The 18,593-nt window shown below is 58.1% G+C and overlaps 1 protein-coding gene across 5 annotated transcripts in view; it reads right to left on the bottom strand.

The window, feature by feature from the left end:
- The window catches only part of FAM193A (family with sequence similarity 193 member A), a 152,499-nt gene that overhangs the window by 54,629 nt on the left and 79,277 nt on the right, over positions 1–18,593 (bottom strand). For 4 of the 5 annotated variants that reach the window (XM_070462449.1, XM_070462447.1, XM_070462451.1 and 1 more), the window contains 5 exons: positions 13,653–13,798; positions 13,291–13,458; positions 9,455–9,689; positions 5,595–5,719; positions 1,938–2,085 (listed from right to left, as the gene is read on the bottom strand). In XM_070462449.1, the coding sequence (XP_070318550.1) occupies positions 1,938–2,085; positions 5,595–5,719; positions 9,455–9,689; positions 13,291–13,458; positions 13,653–13,798 (822 nt within the window). The remainder of the gene's footprint in view (positions 1–1,937; positions 2,086–5,594; positions 5,720–9,454; positions 9,690–13,290; positions 13,459–13,652; positions 13,799–18,593) is intronic. The other variant, XM_070462448.1, reaches the window with a different exon arrangement.

Raw genomic sequence — 18,593 nt, 5'->3', positions numbered from 1 at the left:
CCTTTTAGTTTTCTGGAAAACTCTGAGAAGGGTGGGTGTTAATTCTTAAATGTTTGCTAGAATTCACCTGTGAAGCCACTGGGTCCTGACCTTTTCTTTGTTGGGAGATTTTCAATTACTGACTCAATCTTACTAGTTACAGGTTTACTGAGAGTCTCCGCTTTCTCATGGTTTAGGTCTTGCTGGTCCTGTTTCTGGAGTCTGCCCATTTCATGCAGCTCATGCACCCTGTTGGCTGGCAGGGTCCTCAGGCTACCCTGCATCTCCTGTGGGGGGGTCCAGCCTGGCTGGAGCGGCCCTGGGGACCCCACAGCCCTCACATCTGGATTCCAGAACCTGACTACGACGGTCCTCAGCACAGGCTCCCCAGTGACGGCCTGTGGACTTCTGCCGCCAGTCTTTCAGCCCCAGACCGGCCCTCCGGCAGATTCACCAGGAAGCAGCGTTCCTGCCTGCAGGTCCGTTACGACTGCAGATTCTCACAGAACCAAGAAGGAAGCCGAGGCAGAGCCACCAACGTCGCCACCCAGGACCACAGCACACACTGCCGGGGTGCTGTCGCAACGGATGGTGTGCCACTGTCCTTGTAGCAGCCTATCGTCCACATGGACCCAGAAGGTTCTCAGGGAACATGCCATGTGGCTTGTGGGGTTCCAGAGTGTCCAAACGGAGCTCGGAGTCCAGAGCACCCTGAGGAGGGGAACCTGGCCTCAGCTCAGCCCCACACTCGTTTGCAGCCCTGGTGCCGAGAAACACGGCGGGTCCCCACACCCCACGCTCCCCCAGCCCAGAGAGCAGGTGGCGGGCGGGCTGTGCTTGTCTGCTCGGCCTGACTCAGCTGCTGGAGGTCCAGATGGAGAACACCCAGGGAGGGCAGCTGGAGGGCAGCAGCATCTGCCCAACGCCCGTCAACCGAGCAACACGGGCCAGCCACGCCCCCACAGGGGCTGAAGCCGAGGGGTCAGGGTCAGCGAGCACAGCTGGAGAACAAGGGTCACATGAAGGAAACCCTAAACCACCACTGCCTCCACGGGAACCACAGGACAGGGGGCAGCGTGTCATGAGCAGAGCAACTCCCGAGGCCACACACTAGGTGCACAGGGGCTGCGAGGAGGCCGGGCACGGCCGAACAGAATAAGCTGCCCCACACGAGCTTGGCTCCGCGGCGCCGAGTTCTGGAAGGCTGCCAGCGGTACCGGCGGGCGATAGTCCGATCACGTGGGGGAGGATGGGGAGGAGAACCCTCCCACGTCCTGAACGAGACACCCCTGTGAACAGGAAGGTCCCTGAGGCTGCAAGACTCCTGGGACTCCACGAAACACGCCCAGGGGCTGGAACAAACGGCGACCCGGGAACACGCCTGGCCCTTCCTGTGTCCCAACCCCTTGCCTGGCTCAGGCAGCAGCGCTGAGACCAAGGACCACAGCAGAGGCTGGGCGGCACTCGTGGTCCGAGGAGGAACTGGCCCAGCGCACATCTTCAGCCAGAACCAAGGGCGCATGACCCCACAGCCTCAGAGGTGGCTCCCTTACCCCGTGCCCTTGGAAGAGCTCCGTGCCGAGCGCCTCCCCGCCCCCACCGCCCGGGTGAGGCAGGCAGGCCACTCGGGCCACTGGCTGGCTCATGCTGCCGGACAGGCCGGGGCACGGGGGCCTGTGCCCCACCGCCCCACGCTGGACCTGCCCGCCTGGCCCAGGTCTGTGTTCCCGTTCAGATGCGGCAGTGGGTGGAGAAGGGGTGCTGTGGGTCCCTGGGGCCGTGTGTCTCCAGGCTCTGGACGGGAAGTGTCAGTCAACAGCTCCCAAGGGCTGGAGTGGCTCCCAGAGGCCCTGCAGGCGGCCAGAGCCTGGACTATGGCGGAGCCCATGGGCGTGCCCCGGAACGCCCCCTACCATCCGCGGGCACGCCCCACGGGCACGCCCCCCGCGGACACCCACCTGCTCGTCCACATAGGCGTCGATCCTCTTCTGGCACTGCAGCCACTCTGCGGCCACGGCGCGCAGCTCCTCCTCGGAGCGCTGGAAGCGCTGCAGCAGCGCGCTGTACGTGTCCTCGCAGCAGCCGTCGTGCGTCGCGGTCCCCAGCCTGCGGACAGAGGCCTGTGACCGCCCTGCCGCCACCGCCCCTCGGCCCCCACCGCACCCGCCCCGAGCAAGAGACGGGCCAGGCGCCCAGAGCCGAGTCTGGCCTCAAGCAGCAGCTCAGCCAAGGAACAGATCCTGAGAAAAAAATGAGTGGCGAAGGACACTGCTCTAGAAAGACTAAGGCCCAGAGATGCCGTTCACGACATGTGGGCTCGTAAAATATTCTTGCCCATTCAGATACACTGATCCAGAGAAAACACATTTAATAAGAAATACAAACTTTGGGCCTGGCTTTCACATTAAGTACAACAGGAAATTCAGTTCAAAAAAATACAATTACAGTTTCATTTATTCTCTATCATATCTTGTTAAGATGGTAAGACGACAAATGAGAGAATTAACAGAAAACAGAAGACAAACACCCAGGTAAATAGCTGGGTTTCTGAAGAAGAGGGTGCTTGGGGGTGCGGGGGAGGGGGCAGGTCCTCTCATAAGGCAGGTTGACTTTAGAAACCCTTCATTTTCCTAATCTCTGAACACGTCAACATTTGAGCCAAAGTAATGTGATAAAGACCTAACAAGGAATTTCTAAATCCAAAACAACACTTGGAATTGCTCAGGAGCACAGGCTGGTGTGCAGGGTTAATGATCAGCACTGTTCACACGGAAGAACTGGAAGCTGCCCACTGGGGTCAGAGCCAGTGCACCACACGGGGCTTCCCAGACAGACGCAGATGCCCATTTGCTCACACCCAGAGGCACACACACGCCTGAAATGGAAATGCTCCCATGTGAAGTAGAGTCAGGGCTATGTCATCATGTTGAAAATGCGTGTGTGTGTTGGGTGGGGGGGGGAGGTGAGGTGTGGATGCTGGAAAAAAGTCTGGAAGCAACACCAAACTGTTTATGGTACTACCTCTCATCGTGATTTCCTGTTTTCAGAACTTTACTTCTGAATTTTATTTCTGAATTTCAGATTGCAATGACAACCTACTGATTTTATAATAAAAACAAACAATGTGACTGAAGAACGAGCAGGGGTCTACGGTGCAGACAGTCCCCTCTCCCTGCGGGTGACCACTGTGTGGAGACGCACGCGCGTGGACGGCGTCCTGTGTGCTGCAGCGTCTGCATGGGCCCCGCATGGACGGAAACGCAGAAACCCATGTCACTGACAACCTGTGCAGCAAAGCGCAGGGCCGGGAGCCAGCCGGAACCACGGCGGCCAAGCAACACCAGGGCTCACAGCCCAGGACTGCCCTCCTAGAGCTGAGCCCGGCCTCAGGACACACCACTCTTCAGCGCCCTGACCTCCAGGCCTCGCTGAGGCAGCTGCGGGCTCCACAGAGCACACGGGCAGCCAGGGGAGGGAGCGGCAGCCCACGAGGCAGCGACGTTGTCCGCCGGGGCCTCTGTAGCCCCGCCATCACAGACCCGTCTCCACCCTTCATGCAGACCCGCCTCCCATGGGGGGCTGCCCTGCCTCCCCTGCACCGCCCGAGGCCCGAGGCCCGAGGCCCGAGGCGCTCTCCTGTGCTCCAGACCTGCTCAGAGCCAGGGGAGGGCAGAGCGGCTGTGGGTGGGGGACCACGGCGGGGGGCACTCGGAGCCCACCCGGCAGGCACAGGCTGGGGTACAGACTGGAGCAGGAAGCCACCCGAAGGCAGAAAGTGTCCTCAGGGCCAAACGGCATCAACGGTCCAGCAAACAGGTCATTGCCTCAACACTCACTCTGCAAACACAACCACCCCACATGACGGGCGGTGGCATCCACGATGAACAATGTTTGTGTGAAACATCGCGTGGCGGTGAGCAAGAAGGAAAGGGAGATGACGTCACGCTGTGTGCGCTTATTTACTCAGACGCCTGCTGAAACATCCCCTTAGCTCCCCTCGCAGCTCACACAGTAAAGCGTCTGCCCGCAGTGCAGGAGACCTGGGTTCAATCCCTGGACCGGGAAGATCCCCTGGAGGAGGAAGTGGCAACCCACTCCAGTACTATTGCCTGGAAAATTCCATGGACGGAGGAGCCTCATAGGCTACAGTCTATGCAATCACAAAGACTCGGACACGACTGAGCAACTTCACTGGTTAACAATTAATATGTATTTTAAAATAAAGACCAAGTCGAGCCACAGCTACAGAAACCACCACAAGCTAAGGAGCTGAAGCAGATTCCTGGTCCCCCGAGGGGCAGCAGAGTCTGGCGGGGCCGCTCCACCAGCTGGCTCCACCACCAACTGTCTCCACCACCAACTGTGGCCACACGGACAGGAGAGCTGGGTCCCAAGGGCGTGCACGCTGCAGCACCAGGCCCAGCGGCCCTGCAGGACCCACGGTGCAGGCTCCTTGATAGACAGACAAACTGCAAGGGGAAGTGGGTAGGGTGGGGCCTGCAGATGAGAGGACCTCAAAAGGAACGGAGGTCAGCATGTAATGGTGATGGCGTCTACCTGGAGCAACAGGGACGTTTTCGAAATACTGGTGGTGGTCGTCCATTTATTATTAAAAATGTAACTCCTGCTGCTGAATCATACACTTTAAACCAGTGGATTAATATGGTCTGTCAATTAGACCTCAATAAAGCTCTTAAAAAACACAGGCACCAGGACTTTCCTGAGGCAGAGCGATCAAGAGTCCACCTGTCGATGCAGCGACATGGGCTCGGTGCCTAGTCCGGGAAGACCCCACGTGCAGCGGAGCAACTAAGCCGGCGCGCCACCACTCCTGGGCTCGGCAGAGATGCCCCTTGACGTCAAGCCTGCGTGCTGCAGCGAAGAGCTGCCCCCGCTCACTGCGGCCGCAGAAAAGCCCGAATGGAAAGAAGACCCAGTGCAGCCAGAAATAAATGAATAAATTAAAAAACCAAAACAAACCACTGAGACACAGAACCTTCCTAAGTTCAGTCAGTTTCTTTAAGTGAGTTAACTTTTGAGATCATTTGTAGTTTTTTCCTTTAAAAAAAAGATACAGCAAATCAAAAAGCAGGGAAGATTGTGGAAATGCACGAGTAGTAAGCAATAAAGACGGGGGCTTCTCTCCTCCCCATCACCAGAGCGAGGGGTCCCGAGCACGGTACGGGGACTCCTGATGGAGTACATACAGCAGCAGGAAGCCCTGAGCCCCCGAGGCAGGGGGTGCATCTGAGAGACCTGCCGGGCGACCGCCCCCCCACCGCACCCCGCCCCCATCAGCCCGCCTCTCTCCCCACCCAAGTGCCACAGAGGGGACTACCCCACGGCCACCTAGCAGAACCCGAGTCTTGTCAAGTAAAACACCTTGTACCCCAGCTTTGCTTTATTCAGGAGAAACCTCTGGCGTAACTCAGTCGCATTAATCCTGGGTTTGTTACTCTAACTTTAACTGTATTACTCATCGAGTTTTGAGCTTTCTCCCCAAGCTGCATTCTCCCCTCAGCCCCGCACTTTCCTGGCAGGAACTGCGTGGCAGAGGTGTCCAGGCGCACGCCTACCGCGCCCCGGAGACAGGACACACGGGGGAGACCGACTACCTGATCTGTGACACCAGGGCTGGCAGGTTGCTCTGGAGAAGCGGCTCCGAGAAGACCAGGTCTTCAAACAGGTGCTTGTTGTGCAGCTCCCACGTCACCTGGAACTTCTTCAGGTGCTCGTTTTCCTAGTTCATTAAACACATACGAGAAGATGCGCTGAACTGAAGACTGGAGAACTGGCAGAGCGCGTTCCCCGTCCCCCCACAAACCATGTCCCTCTATGCAGGCCCAGAACACCGTGCTCCAAGGGGCAGCGAGTCCCTGGGCCTCCCGTCTCCTCCTAACTGACTCAGCAAGACGCACACAGCTGAGGGCACAGGAGAGAGCGCTCAGCTCCCAGCCAATGGCGTTGCTCACAACAGGGCCTTTGAGCGGACTGAGAGCCCCACCAGTCCAACGACTTAACTGCCTACACACCCTCTGGTGCCCAGGGACGATCATGGCCAGCCTGTCCAGAGAAGAGCCTGAGGGGAGTCTGAAAGACCGAGGATTCCACGCTGGCAAGCTCGTGGGGAGGTCAGCTCCTCCTCTCCCTGATGAACATGGCCACCTCATTCATTACTTTCCACAACTGCTTTACACACTCAACACCCTTCCAGCCATCAGAGCGAAGGACCTCCAGAGAGAACTGGGGCCCAGGGCTCCGTTCACGCGCACCTGCTCTGGCTGCAACCACACGTGCACGAACTCACGTCGGCCACATGCATGCTCCCCGCGGCGTGTCACCTCACACCTGGGGAAACTGTCCTCCTCTGAGCCACCGACACCCTCCACAGACTGAAGGGAGCACGGCACCCCCGTCCCCGCTGCGGCAGTGCCTCACTCCACCCGCCGCCTGGACTGTCCCCACCCACCGCTCAGCGTGGCCGAGCGGAGGGGCTGACCCCGGGGATGCCCTCACCAGCAGGGGCGGAGGGGCCGAGAGCAAGTGAAGGGGAACCCACACACACCCGCAGAGCAATGCTGAGCACACGAGGGCCTGCTCCACACAGGCACACACGCTCTGCGCGCTGGGGCCCTCTGTGTGCACGCTGCAGCCACACAAGAGCCTCGGCAGGGACCCTTGAACCCTCACCTCTGTTCGTGTTTCCACTGTCGGTTCCTACTGCATGTTTTACCAAAACACTTCACACCAGTTTCTCATGCACTGCCTCTCAGAGCCATTCCCACACCGGAGAGCTGCGCGGGGCGAAGGCCAGGGCCTGGGAACCAAGATGCTGGGCCCAAGGCCGGGCATGAAGCTGAATCAGGCACGCCGTTTGAAGACGTGCGTGTCGTGAGCACGGAGCCACAGATGACGTGTGGAAAGCACGCACACACTCCAGAGGCCCCTCCGCAGAGGCGCCGCGCCAGCCGGGACACAGACGATGCAGCGGGCCACAGCCTGCCAGGGCTCCCGGGGGCGGGGCAGTGGCCCGCGCCCAGGCGACGACCTGTCCCCGTGGCAGACAACATGGCGCAAAGGTAGCAGCCGCACGAGCCAGGGTCCCGGGAAGGGGTCCCGGAGCAGCGGGCGGGCCTGGGCTGCCGCGTGTCTTGGGGAAGAGGGGACGGTCCCTGCCCGCTAGTGTGAGTGCAGCCCTGAGTCACACTGGCAGGGACGGGACCAGAGCTCTGGGTAGGGCCTATCAGCTAAAGGTGAGGACTGCTGTGGGAAGACACTGGCATTTTTTGAAATCTGAAGTTACGCTTCTCAATGAGGCGGGTGAGAGAAATAGCAGACCCCACACTCGTCTCACCATCTCAGATCAGCCTGGGACAGCAACGCATGCCAGTGAGGAGCACGTCCCGCAGCCCCCACAATAACCCTGACCTCGGGGCCGCGGTGCTCCATTCACACACCGGGCAACCTGCCCGGGCCCGGGGACAGGGCCTGCGGGGGTGTGCTGTCACAGCTGCTGCAGAGACTAAGCGGGGGTGGGGGCAGGGGCGGCAGCAGAGACTCAGCGCGGCTGCACCCAGAGGCCGCAGCAAAGCTCCCAGCCGACCTGGGCCTGGCCCCTCCACCCAAACACTCCCACCTGTCACTTCCCGCAGAGAGCGTGGGGCTGGAAGAAGGGCAAGCGTGTGCGGTCACGTCCTAACAGAGCCTGAGAAACAGCAGGCTGGTCAAGACCCTGCTGTCCTTGAGAAGGGAGACTCAGGGTTCCCGCCTATTACAGCCTGGGAAGGCATCTCATGGATGAACGGAGGCCTCATTTCAGTTCCAATTTTACTTTGACATTCACGATAATCAGAAAGCCTATGACCTGTCTGACCCCGGGGGTACAAAGACATTTCCCAGAAAAGTCACATTGTGCAGACGCCCTCTACCTCCTAACGCGGTCCGTGTGCTCTGCAGCTCTGGGCCCGTGGAGGATGCTGCCCCTGGAGAGGCAGGGTGGGGCGGGGCAACAAGCGGAGAGGGAGCAGGCGGGGTGACCGCCAGGGGACTCACGCAGAGGACCCTCTTGTGGCCAACCACAAAACCTCAGATTTCAAGCAAAACTTAGAACTCCGGAAAATGGACACTTGGCACTGTGGCCTCGAAGCTTCTCCAACTTAAAGGCCCTTCTGAAGAGGATCACAATGATGGTAATGGAAGTGATTTTCTATACTGAGGACTGTGCTGCTTAACTTGACCTTGAAGATCATCAGGCAGATCTGTGCAACTCACTCAGTGAACCAGTGTTTCCCAAACGATCAAGGTCTGATGTTCAAAAACCCCATGAAGGGTGAGCGACCCCAACAGACTGTGGCGGAGCAGAGTCCACTCGGTTTGGGGACAGTTTCAGGCCCAGCTTGCAGCCAACCAGCAAGAGGTCCTTGGGCTCCGGTGGACTGCCTCAGAGAAGCATGCCCACAGCGCACTGAGGAGTCTGTGCCAATTATTCCCCTTCCGGAATAAACACCTGTGTGAGGCCCCATCTTCTTGAACAACTTCACCCAAAGTGGCCTCGAGAGTGAGCGCGGAGGCAGACAGAGGGAAGCGGCCCGTTCAGCCGGACGCCGAGGAGCCGCCCGCAGCCGCGGCCCCCAGGCTCTCAGCACTCACTGCCCTGCAGGAGAGCCAGTGCTCTACTGGGGCGAGGCTCGGGGCGGCCCCTGGCCCCGGAAACCACCTGTAGAATGCGCTCATTTTCTATCGAGGCCCATCAACTTTAGCGTCACACAAAGACCCTTATGCTTAAAATCTTCAGAACCACCAGTTTTGAAACCAACTGTATTTGTTTCAAAATACAGTTTTACCACTAAGCAAGCACCCAAAGCCAGCTGCATTAATGACAAACTGTGCACAATGAGGACCGCCCCACAGACGGCTAGACCAAGAAAGCAGAGAGGGCTTGCCTCCCGTCCAGCCACAGGTGTGTCCAGCCCGCCGAGGCCAGGTCCCAGGAGTGTGTGCCCACCACGTCCTCCTGGAGCCCCTGCGGTCACAGGCCCAGGGAGAGCAAGCCTGTCTGTCCCCTTCACCAGGACTGGAGATGCCCACAGGTGCCGGCATCCCACCTGAGCTCAAACCCCTCCTCAGTCCAGCGCTGGGCAGCCCCACAGCCTGCCCCGCCCCAGCCCGGCCTCCTGTGTGCACAGCGCAGCGCACCGCTCTGGCCCCGCGGAGGTGTGCCCCCGCCATCGCAGACTGTTCCCATCCCCCACGCTGCCCCCAGCCCCCGGCCCCAGCTCCCCACCACACCCCTGCTCCCGTGCAGTAGTCAAGTCCCGAGGGACGGGAAAGAGGGGAAGCAGCCCCCGCGCCCCGCACGTCGCCCGAGCAGGGGAAGCAGCCCCCGCGCCCCGCACGTCACCCGAGCAGGGGAAGCAGCCCCCGCGCCCCGCACGTCACCCGAGCAGCGGACAGCCTGACGGGACGTGGCGCTCACCAGCGTGCCGAGGAAGCTGCTGATGGTGCGTGCGGCCTGGCACAGGGCGCTGTACTCCTCCAGGAGGAGGGAGATGAACTGGTGCGCCTGCGGCGGGCCCTGCAGGCCAGACGGCGGCTTCACTCTGGACGCGGCCGACAGCTGCCGCAGGAGCCGGACCTTCATCTCCAGCACGTACTCCCGCGCCTGCTGCTCCAGCCGCTGGTACAGCTGGTAGGGGTCCCGCTCGCAGAGCCTGCATGGGAGAGAGGCACGCTCATCTGCAGGGCCTGCTCCATCACCCCCCCTCGGGCAGGGCGCCCAGGGGTCACCAGGCAGACCGCAGCGAGGCTGGCATTGACCGAGCACCCCATTCCGATGTGGGGCGGTGTGGGGGCCACTGCGCTCAGACCGCCAGCAGGGAGCAGAGCGTGCGCAAGGGAGCTGGGCTGGGGCCCCAGGAAAAGGCGTCCGTGCAGCCGGCAGAGGAGCAACAGCCCCAGAGCCAGTCCTCCGCGCGGCTCAGTCTACAGTGCACACAGGCTGTACTGTTGTCATCATCAGAGGATCTTAAGAAATAGGGTATCTCTTTTCAAATCATCCCACCAAAAACTATGTGATAAGATAAAATGTGTCAGCTGAAGGTCAGAGACAACAAATAAGTACATGGCCCCCAATCAGGCCACAACATCAAGTATCCGTTTCACGAATTTCCCTCCTAACATGGAGACCGTCAACTTTTACAAACTTGTTCTACAGTAACTGGCAGGACTGTGGTTAGAGATCACTGGCTTTCACTGTGCACGTCTGAGGAGCCTGCAGATGGAAGCCGATGACACTGAAGCAGCAACAACGGGCTCCGTGTACAGCCCGTCGCCAGGAGGACCCGGGAGCACGGAACATAAGAGTGAAACCGAGAGAAATACGGCTCCTGGATTTGGACCACGGCTCCTTTCCCCTCTGGGCACCACGCTGGGCAAAAGGGGCAGAAGTTGTCACCTATTTCACTTGTGCTTCCCAGGCAGCTCAGTGGGTAAAGAGTCTGCCTGCAATGCAGGAGACACAAGAGATGCAGGTTCCATCCCTATGTTGGGAACATCCTGTGGAGAAGGGAATGGCAACCCACTTCAGGATTCTTGCCTGGAGAACTCCATGGACAGAGGAGCCTGGTGGGCTACAGTGCATGGGGTTGCAAAGAGTCAGACACGACTGAGCAACTGAGCACATTTCATTTTTTCCATCACCACACCAGACCACCTCGGCTGTAAAAGACCAAGTAAAAACAGAACCCTGCAGCCTTATGAAAACCGTGGCCAGAGAAACAAGAAGAACTGAGGAATGCCCACTGTGGATAGTTCAATTCAGATCGACGCATTGGTTTTTTGTTTTGTTTTTTTGACGCATTGGTTTTTAAATGTAGGTAACAAGCATAATTTTAATGACCAGTACAGAGACTGCTCTCTGAAACGATGCATCTCTTCTCTTAAAGGAGGATCACAGAAGTCTCAAACGACAGGGACAGCAGACCCTACAAGGGGCCTGGATGCCCCCTTCTGGGCTCCCTTAGCCTGGGGGAACTGGGCATGTGCTACATTTCATTTCTTTCATCCGTTTCTGTATCTTACAAATTTAACTATGACCATGTGGTCCTCTGGCAGAGAGATGTTGTAAAAGTCCTCTGACTGAGGCAGGAGGACAGAGACTCTGTGGAAGCTCCCAAGCCACACGTCCGACGAACAGTGGCCCGGCGGCAGGGCCACAGTCCCAGTGCGACTCCAGGGATTGGGGTAACACAACGCAGAGTGGGGGCAGGCAAGGAGAGAGGGGAGGTCCCCAGAGGTCAGGTCCGATGGTCTCTCTGAGACAGGGACCCTGCAGTCTAGTGTGAAGGACTGCTGCTGCTGTTAAGTCACTAAGTCTGGTCTGACTCTCTGTGACCCAAAGGACTGTAGCCCACCAGACTCCTCTGCACGTGGAATTCTCCAGGCACAAATACTGGAGTGGGTTGCCATTCCCTTCTCCAGGGGCTCTTCTTGACCCAGGGATCAAACCCGTTTCCTGTGCTGGCAGGCAGATTCTTTACTACTGAGCCTCCAGGGAAGCCCAACGGGAAGGATGAGAGGGAGAAAAGAAATCTGAGTGAGGAGAACACTCCAGACAGAGTGAAAAGCAGAAGCCAGCACTGTCGGTGGCGGCACCATGAGAACCGGCGTGGCTGGAGCGCGCTGGCAGGGTGTGAGCACGGGGCGTGAGTGCCGGGCTGGGGAGCCGGGTGGAGCGCTGGAACGTTGAGGGCCACGGGAGGGGCAGGGGGAGTCTCTGTCAGCTGCACGAGCCCCAGAAATGGGCCCTGCAGACACCCTTCCTGGTGTTTGTGCTGGCGTTTGAAACAACAAAAAAGTGTCCTCTAGACATGAAGACCACAAAAAACACAGTACATACAAAACATGTGAAAAACACAAGACACACACACAGACCTCAAACAGGGGCTGGAATTTCTGCATTCTCCACAGCATGACCCGTCACCATGGCACTGCTGTTTCCCGACCTCAGCCACTCTCACTGTCATAACTCCTGCCACAACGCCCATCTGCACTGTTATCTGCTTAGAGTTCCAATTGTCTTCTGTTTTACTTAGGCCTCTTCCTAAGCATCCATAGCTGTGAGGTGATGGGTCTGATGTGCAGGTTATACGTATTTTCCTAATATTCACCAAGAAACCTAACTGCTAAATAAGGTGTATACTGCCTACAGTCATCTCAGGTACAAAAAAATCATTAACTAGTTTCTATAGCCCACGGCCAGTCACTGCTCTCACCTCCAGAATGCACAGCGAACAGGAGGGAGAAAACCTCAGAGACTGCAATCAAGCCAAGAGAAACAGACCAAAGTGAAAACCACCTAATTCACCACTTTTATTTGGAACGCCTCTAACAAGAGAAATAAGATGGCACGAACTGCGGTGGTGGCGGTGTGGCTCAGTTGCTATGATCGGCCGTCTCTGTTCTTCGTGACCCCCATGGACTGTAGCTCACCAGGCTCCTCTGTCCATGGCAAGAACTTTCCAGGCAAGAATACTGGAGTGGGTTGCCATTTCCTCCTCCAGGGGACCTTCCTGACCCAGGGATCGAACCTGTGTTTCCTGCACTGGCAGGCAGATTCTTTACCAGCTGAGTCCCCTGGGAAGTCTGGCTTCCCTGTGGCTCAGCTGGTAAAGAATCTGCCTGCAATGCAGTAGACCTGGGTTCTATCCCTGGGTTGGGAAGATCCCCTGGAGAAGGGAACGGCTACCCACTCCAGTATTCTGGCCTAGAGAATTCCATGGAGCGTGTGGTCTGTGGGGCTGCCAAGAATCAGACACAACTGAGCGCCTTTCACTTCACTTCGCTTCACCTGGTAAGTGTACAAACTATAAATAAGAATAAATCCTGTACTGTCACTGTGCACAAGGCCCCGGCCACACCCTGAGCCCCTCCCAGTGAGAAACACCCACACGAACAGGCCAGCTGCCGGCTCCCCACGCACGGCCTGACCCCACAGAGCCTGCAGTCCCTCACCTCCTCAGGGGCGTCACCACCTCTCCTCCATGAGGCAACAAAGCAGCAGGGCCCACGGAACGCTCCCCACCACCCCGGGGCCAGCCAGTGCCCAAACGCAGCCTACTGCCGATCTCAATGCTAAGGAGCGACAGGAACACGTCCGTTCACCTTCACTGCAGGCAACAAGCGTCCAGCAGAATCAGAACCGGAGCCTTTACCCGGCCCGTCTGCCGCCACCACGTGCCTGAGGCTGACCCCGAGAGGGGCCCGCTGAGCACCCGGGGGCTCCAGGAGGGGCCGGGCCCAGGCAAGGCGTACCTGTCCACAAGCTCCTTCACCCCCTCCTTGTCGGGCACCAGGGACTGGTCTTGGTCATCTGCGAGCGGGGTGCCCGCCTGCCGGTAGATGCAGCGGACGGTGTAGCGCACCTCTGACCAGTAGTTCTGCAGCTGCTGGGGTTCCCGCTCCGCCTCCGCCGAAAGCTCCCTGGGGACACAGGCGCCCAGGCAGTCAGGGGGCCGCCAGGCCGGCCCCTGTGCCCCAGCCCGCTCTCTCTTGTTCTCCAGCGGCGGCAGCCCCCCAAGTGGGGCAGCCCCGGACCCGAACCCCTCGCTGATCCAGGGGGCCCCCACCCTCCCGGCGGTGCTCAGGGCGGGGAGCAGGGGTTACCCGGGTGGTACCTGCGCTCGCTGCAGGCCTCACAGGCGCACGCGGGGTCTGCGGGGGTGGCTGCAGGCATCGGCTGAGCACCCAGGGCGAGCCGTCCGCCACTGCCAGCCTCCGTCTGTGAGCCGAGCGGGGTGTGGAGAAGGAAGTCTTGACCCTGCTTCAGAGAGAGAACACACGCGTCAGGTTAAACGTTCGTGGCCCAATTAGCCACTAACTATTCAGGAAAACGCCCTTTAGAAAAAATGTAAAACCTACATGTTAAAAAGAAAACATTTCAACTGAAAATGCGTAGGAAACTTTCTCTCTTGACATTCGAGCATTTTGCCCAGGACCAATCACTTCTTTACCCTTCGGACAGTCACACCATGACCACACAAGGACAGCCCTTTGCAAAGGGCAGCTCCCAAGCAAGGGCTCTGTGAGGACCTGAGGGGCTGGACGGGGACACAGGTGGGGAGTGAGTCAAGGGCGAGGGGCGTGTGCACCGATGGCCCGGTCAAGCTGACGCAGGCAGAGACCAGACAGTACTGGAGAGCTACTATCCTTCCACTTAAAAAAAAAAAAAAGGGCAGTTCCACCCCAGCGCTCCGACTGCTACCGCCATCCCGGGGACACCGCCCCCTGTGACGCCCTGACACCTGAGACGGTGCTCAGTGGACCCCCGGCAGCCACTCTCTGAGTCTGCCCCACGGACTTCAGCGGGAAGCAGGCTCAGACCTCCACCCCCAGCCTGGCCAACATGGAGACCACAGCCCCCAGCCCGCCGCACAGACCCTACCCGCACCTCCTCCTGCCTCAGAACTCGGTCCTGGGACCCATGCAGCTGCCACCCTGTCCCTCTGGGATGGGGCCTGCAGGCCCCCACATGCGGCAGGAGGGTGTTTGCGCGCTCTCCCCCACAGCTGGCCGGCTGGCGGCCGCGAGCAGAGCCCCCATGGGAGGGGCTGGGGACCTGAGGACCGCATCGTCCCACCCCTGCCCCCGCGGGCCAAGTGGAGTCTCCAGACAAGCCCCGCTGGCAGCAGAGCGGAGCGGAGCCAGTGCAAGAAAACCCCCAACACGCGGGGGGCGGGAGCTGGGAGCCACCCCCGAGCTGAGGCAGGGCTTGCAGTCACAAAGGAACCCCCCGAGAAAGCTCCTGCTGCATGAGAGACCCTGGGATGACTCTGGAGGCAGAGTGGGGATGGGGCGTCACAGTCCCCAGCAGGCAGGCCAGTGCCAGGTCTCAACTGAGTCCAGGAAAACCGCAACCTCCTACAAGCAAGAGCTGTCCACTGCGGGCCCGTGAGGATGCTGGGGCTGGCCCCAGAGAACCACAGTGAGACCGCGAGCAACAGGAGCAGCGGGGTGCGGGGGGGACAACAAGGACACGGGACACGCAACCCTGCCCCCCCACAACCTGCCCTGGTGACCCTGGTGAGCCAGGGGAGAAGCTCTGAGCCAAATGAGACACTCGGGATCTTTTGTGGACGGGACCCGAATATCTGAAGACAAGACAATCCAGCCCTGAAGATGACTGGAGGGGCGATGGTCTGATGGGCAGGGCCGGGCGGGCAGTTGCGGTGGGTGGGCCAGCCGTGCCCACGCACACACCCACGACCACCGTGGGGCCCGCCCGGCTGAGGCCACCACCAGCACCTGGGCCTCGATGCTGCGGTGCCACGACCACGCTCACACACAGGGACCCGTCCTCCGAGCCGCAGCAGGTGGCATTTAAGACAAGCGTGAGGTCGTGCAGATTCCCTGCAAAGAGCCCCTGCCATCACCAGCACTTGCGAACATTCTGCAGTCCTTCCAGCCTTCCAGGGTTCCCCGGACAAAGGTCTGCTTCTACATGACTGCGCTGGTCCCTGCATGCAGAGCGTGACCCACTGAGGCTGTGAACGGCTGTGCCAGAAGAATCCATCAGCCTGGCCTCGGCAAAGATGCTTACTGGGGGAGGGGGGGCAGGGGTGAACCAGTTCTCCGCTCCAAACCTGATGCTCTCTGCCCTGCGACCACCGCTCCTCTGCCGTGCCCCCCCACCCACCCCAGCCCCAGCGAGTCTGCCAGCCGCAGCCCCCCAGCAGCCGTGCCCTTGGGCCCACCATCCACCCGCAGGGCTGCCCCTGTGCACCAGGCGGCACCCTCGGAGCGCCCTCTATGGCCTGCGCATGGGCCTCCTGTTGCTGGCTCCTCACTCGCCAGGTTCAAGGGGGCCTGTCCACACGAATGGAGCGCTGCCGGCCCCGAACCCCATCTCCTTGGCTAACCTCTGATGTGACAAACTGCCCCGGTCTTTGCCACGACAAGATCTGTTCTGTGAAGGCACGACCCTTTCTGACCTGCCGGCCACTGCACACGAGCACCAGTGATGCTGCCGGGTAGCGTCTTGGCCGGGGCAGACTCGGCCAAGATCCTGGGACGTAACGCTTCCCGCTGACAAGGGAGGAACCGCGCGCTCGGTGACCACACAGTGAACTCTTAAACGCGTCACCTTACCGTGTGCACCTCGGACAGATGGCCTTCAGTTACTATGCTCTGCCCAAGTCCCAGGCAGCTTAAAAGACCCAGCACTTCAACCACATAAGATGGACAATGTCCACAACCGGCAACAGAGTCAGGAGGCAGGAGAACACAACACTGACCAGGAGGGTCTGAGCCGCTGGGTCACCAGGAAAGGCCCCCTGTGTGCACTTTTCACCTAGGTTGGTTGGTTTCCTGCTGAGTTGTAGAGAGTCCTTGATCTATTTGGGGTATTATCCCCTTATCAGATATGTGGTTTGCAAATATTTTTTTCTATTCTGCAGATTTTCTTCTCACTTTCTTGATGGTTTCTTTTGCTATGCAGAAGCTCTTTATGTGGCCCCAGCTGTTTATTTTTTATTTTGTTGCTTGTGCTTTAGATGTCAAATCCAAAAACTCACTTCTGAGACCACATCAAGAAGCTTTACTTCCTAGGAGTTTCAAGGTTTTGGATCTTCCACTGAAGTCTGTGACCCATTCTGAATTAATGTTTCTGAGTGGTGTAAGACATGGGCCAAGTTTCATTCTTTCACATGTGAATATCCAATTGTCCCAGAATGATTTATGGAAAAGACTGTCTGTTCTCCACAGTTCAACTAGATTACTGATGAATAAATCACAATACATAACACACTAAATTATATGTGAACTGTAGTATGTGAAGAGTGACTTAATTGCAAAGGGAAACTGCAGCTGCCCAGAGAGCATGAGGACTCTTGTAAACTACGGCAGTACACACACACACACGCCACCTTCACAAGGGCCAGAAACAGGTAGAAACAATTCATCATCTAGAGACACATAGACAGGCATTTTTAAAAGGGTTTAAGAAATTGAGGGAATGATAAATATGAGAGGGCAGTGGCTATCTCAGAAGGAGAGGGAAAAAAAGATGGGCAGGGAGGTGCACGATGGTCTGATTTCCAATGCTGACCGGGGCTTATTATCCCTCACAAGGTGTATACTATATACATGGTCACACATAGATCAAATATTACATAGCAAAAATAGGATTTAAATGAACGGCAAACCCTCCCCGACTCCCAGCTCTTCTCTTCACTACTTCACGTCCCTTCCGAGGCCCCCTCAGCCTCACCGTCCCTTCTGGGTCCGCCCTCTCCCCCCACACACAGTGAAGTACCTGAAGCATCAGCCCCCTCACCCCTTTTCAAATCTGACTTATTTCTGGCTACGCTGGGTCTTCTCTGGTCTGGTGAGAGGGGCTGCTTTCTTCGCGGTACACGGGCTTCCCATTTCGGGGGCTTCCCTCGCTGGGAGCGCAGGCTCAGCAGGTGTGGCACACGGGCTCAGGTGCTCTGCGGCATCTCTGATACTCCCAGACCGTGTCCCAGGATCGAACCCGTGTCCCCTGCACTGGCAGGCAGACTCTGAGTCATCAGCCCCCCACCGTGACGTCTCAGCTTCCCCGCCACTCAGGGACTGCTCAGAGTGCAGCCTGGCCTCTGCCCCCGCCGCTCCGCTAGCACAGACCTAGCCAAGGGCTCTGTTGCGGGGTGGGATTCTCACGGCAGGGGCTTCTCTCCTGGCGGGGCACAGGCTTAGCTGCTCCACGGCATGTGGGATCTTCCTGGATGAGGGACTGGACCCGTGTCTCCTGCACTTGAAGGCAGAGTCTTTACCACTGAGCCATCAGGGAAGCCCCTGAATCTGCAAACCTTGAAAATAAAACCGGGGATTCCACTTGACAGAAGTGAAGTCAGAAGATCTGTCTGACCTACAGTCAGATGGGTGGGGAGGGTCTAGCAATGTCCAGGTAACAAGTTAAAAAGAGATCTCGGTGACGTCTATACCAATAAAGTTAAAGGAAGAAAACAACAACAACAACAAAAAACACCGCTGAAATCACATAAATAAAAGTCCAGTAATTCTGAGTAAGTTTTTTTTAAAGCTGCAAAGGCATAATACAGAGAAACATGGAACATTTATCACTGGCAAGAGAGTCCATATACTTATGGGATCAGAAAACTCCATGTTAGAAAGAAGTTAATTTCCCTCCTCCCAGCTCACAGTCAGTACCATCCCGGTCAAACCTCAACAGGGTTTTTCTTCTGTGTATGTGTCCGTGTGCTGGCGGCTGTGTGCATGTGTGTGTGTGGAACTGACAAGATAATTTTTGAGTACACAGAAACGGAAAGCACTAAGAATGACCGAGGCAGATCTGACGAGCACGAGCTAAGAGGCCTTTCTCTCTGAAAACGTGTCACAGGGCCACGGCCATCACAGTACCCACAATGCAGTGGATCAGGAGCTGCTGGTTCTTCACCACTACACACTTAGTTAAAAACATCAGCGCCACTTGTAAGTGTCCGTGATGCTGCCAAGTCAGTAGTCGTATTAAACCTCAACCCTTAAGCACGTCTTGTGAATATTCAATGTGACAAAGCGGGAGTCTGCACAGAGCGCTTCGGCAACGCTCCGAAGAGCGG

Source organism: Odocoileus virginianus, unplaced genomic scaffold (assembly GCF_023699985.2).
Source record: "Odocoileus virginianus isolate 20LAN1187 ecotype Illinois unplaced genomic scaffold, Ovbor_1.2 Unplaced_Scaffold_5, whole genome shotgun sequence".
NCBI classification, from domain to species: Eukaryota; Metazoa; Chordata; class Mammalia; order Artiodactyla; family Cervidae; genus Odocoileus; species Odocoileus virginianus.
Note: the sequence above shows the minus strand (reverse complement) of the source record. Positions and strands in the feature narration are given on the sequence as shown.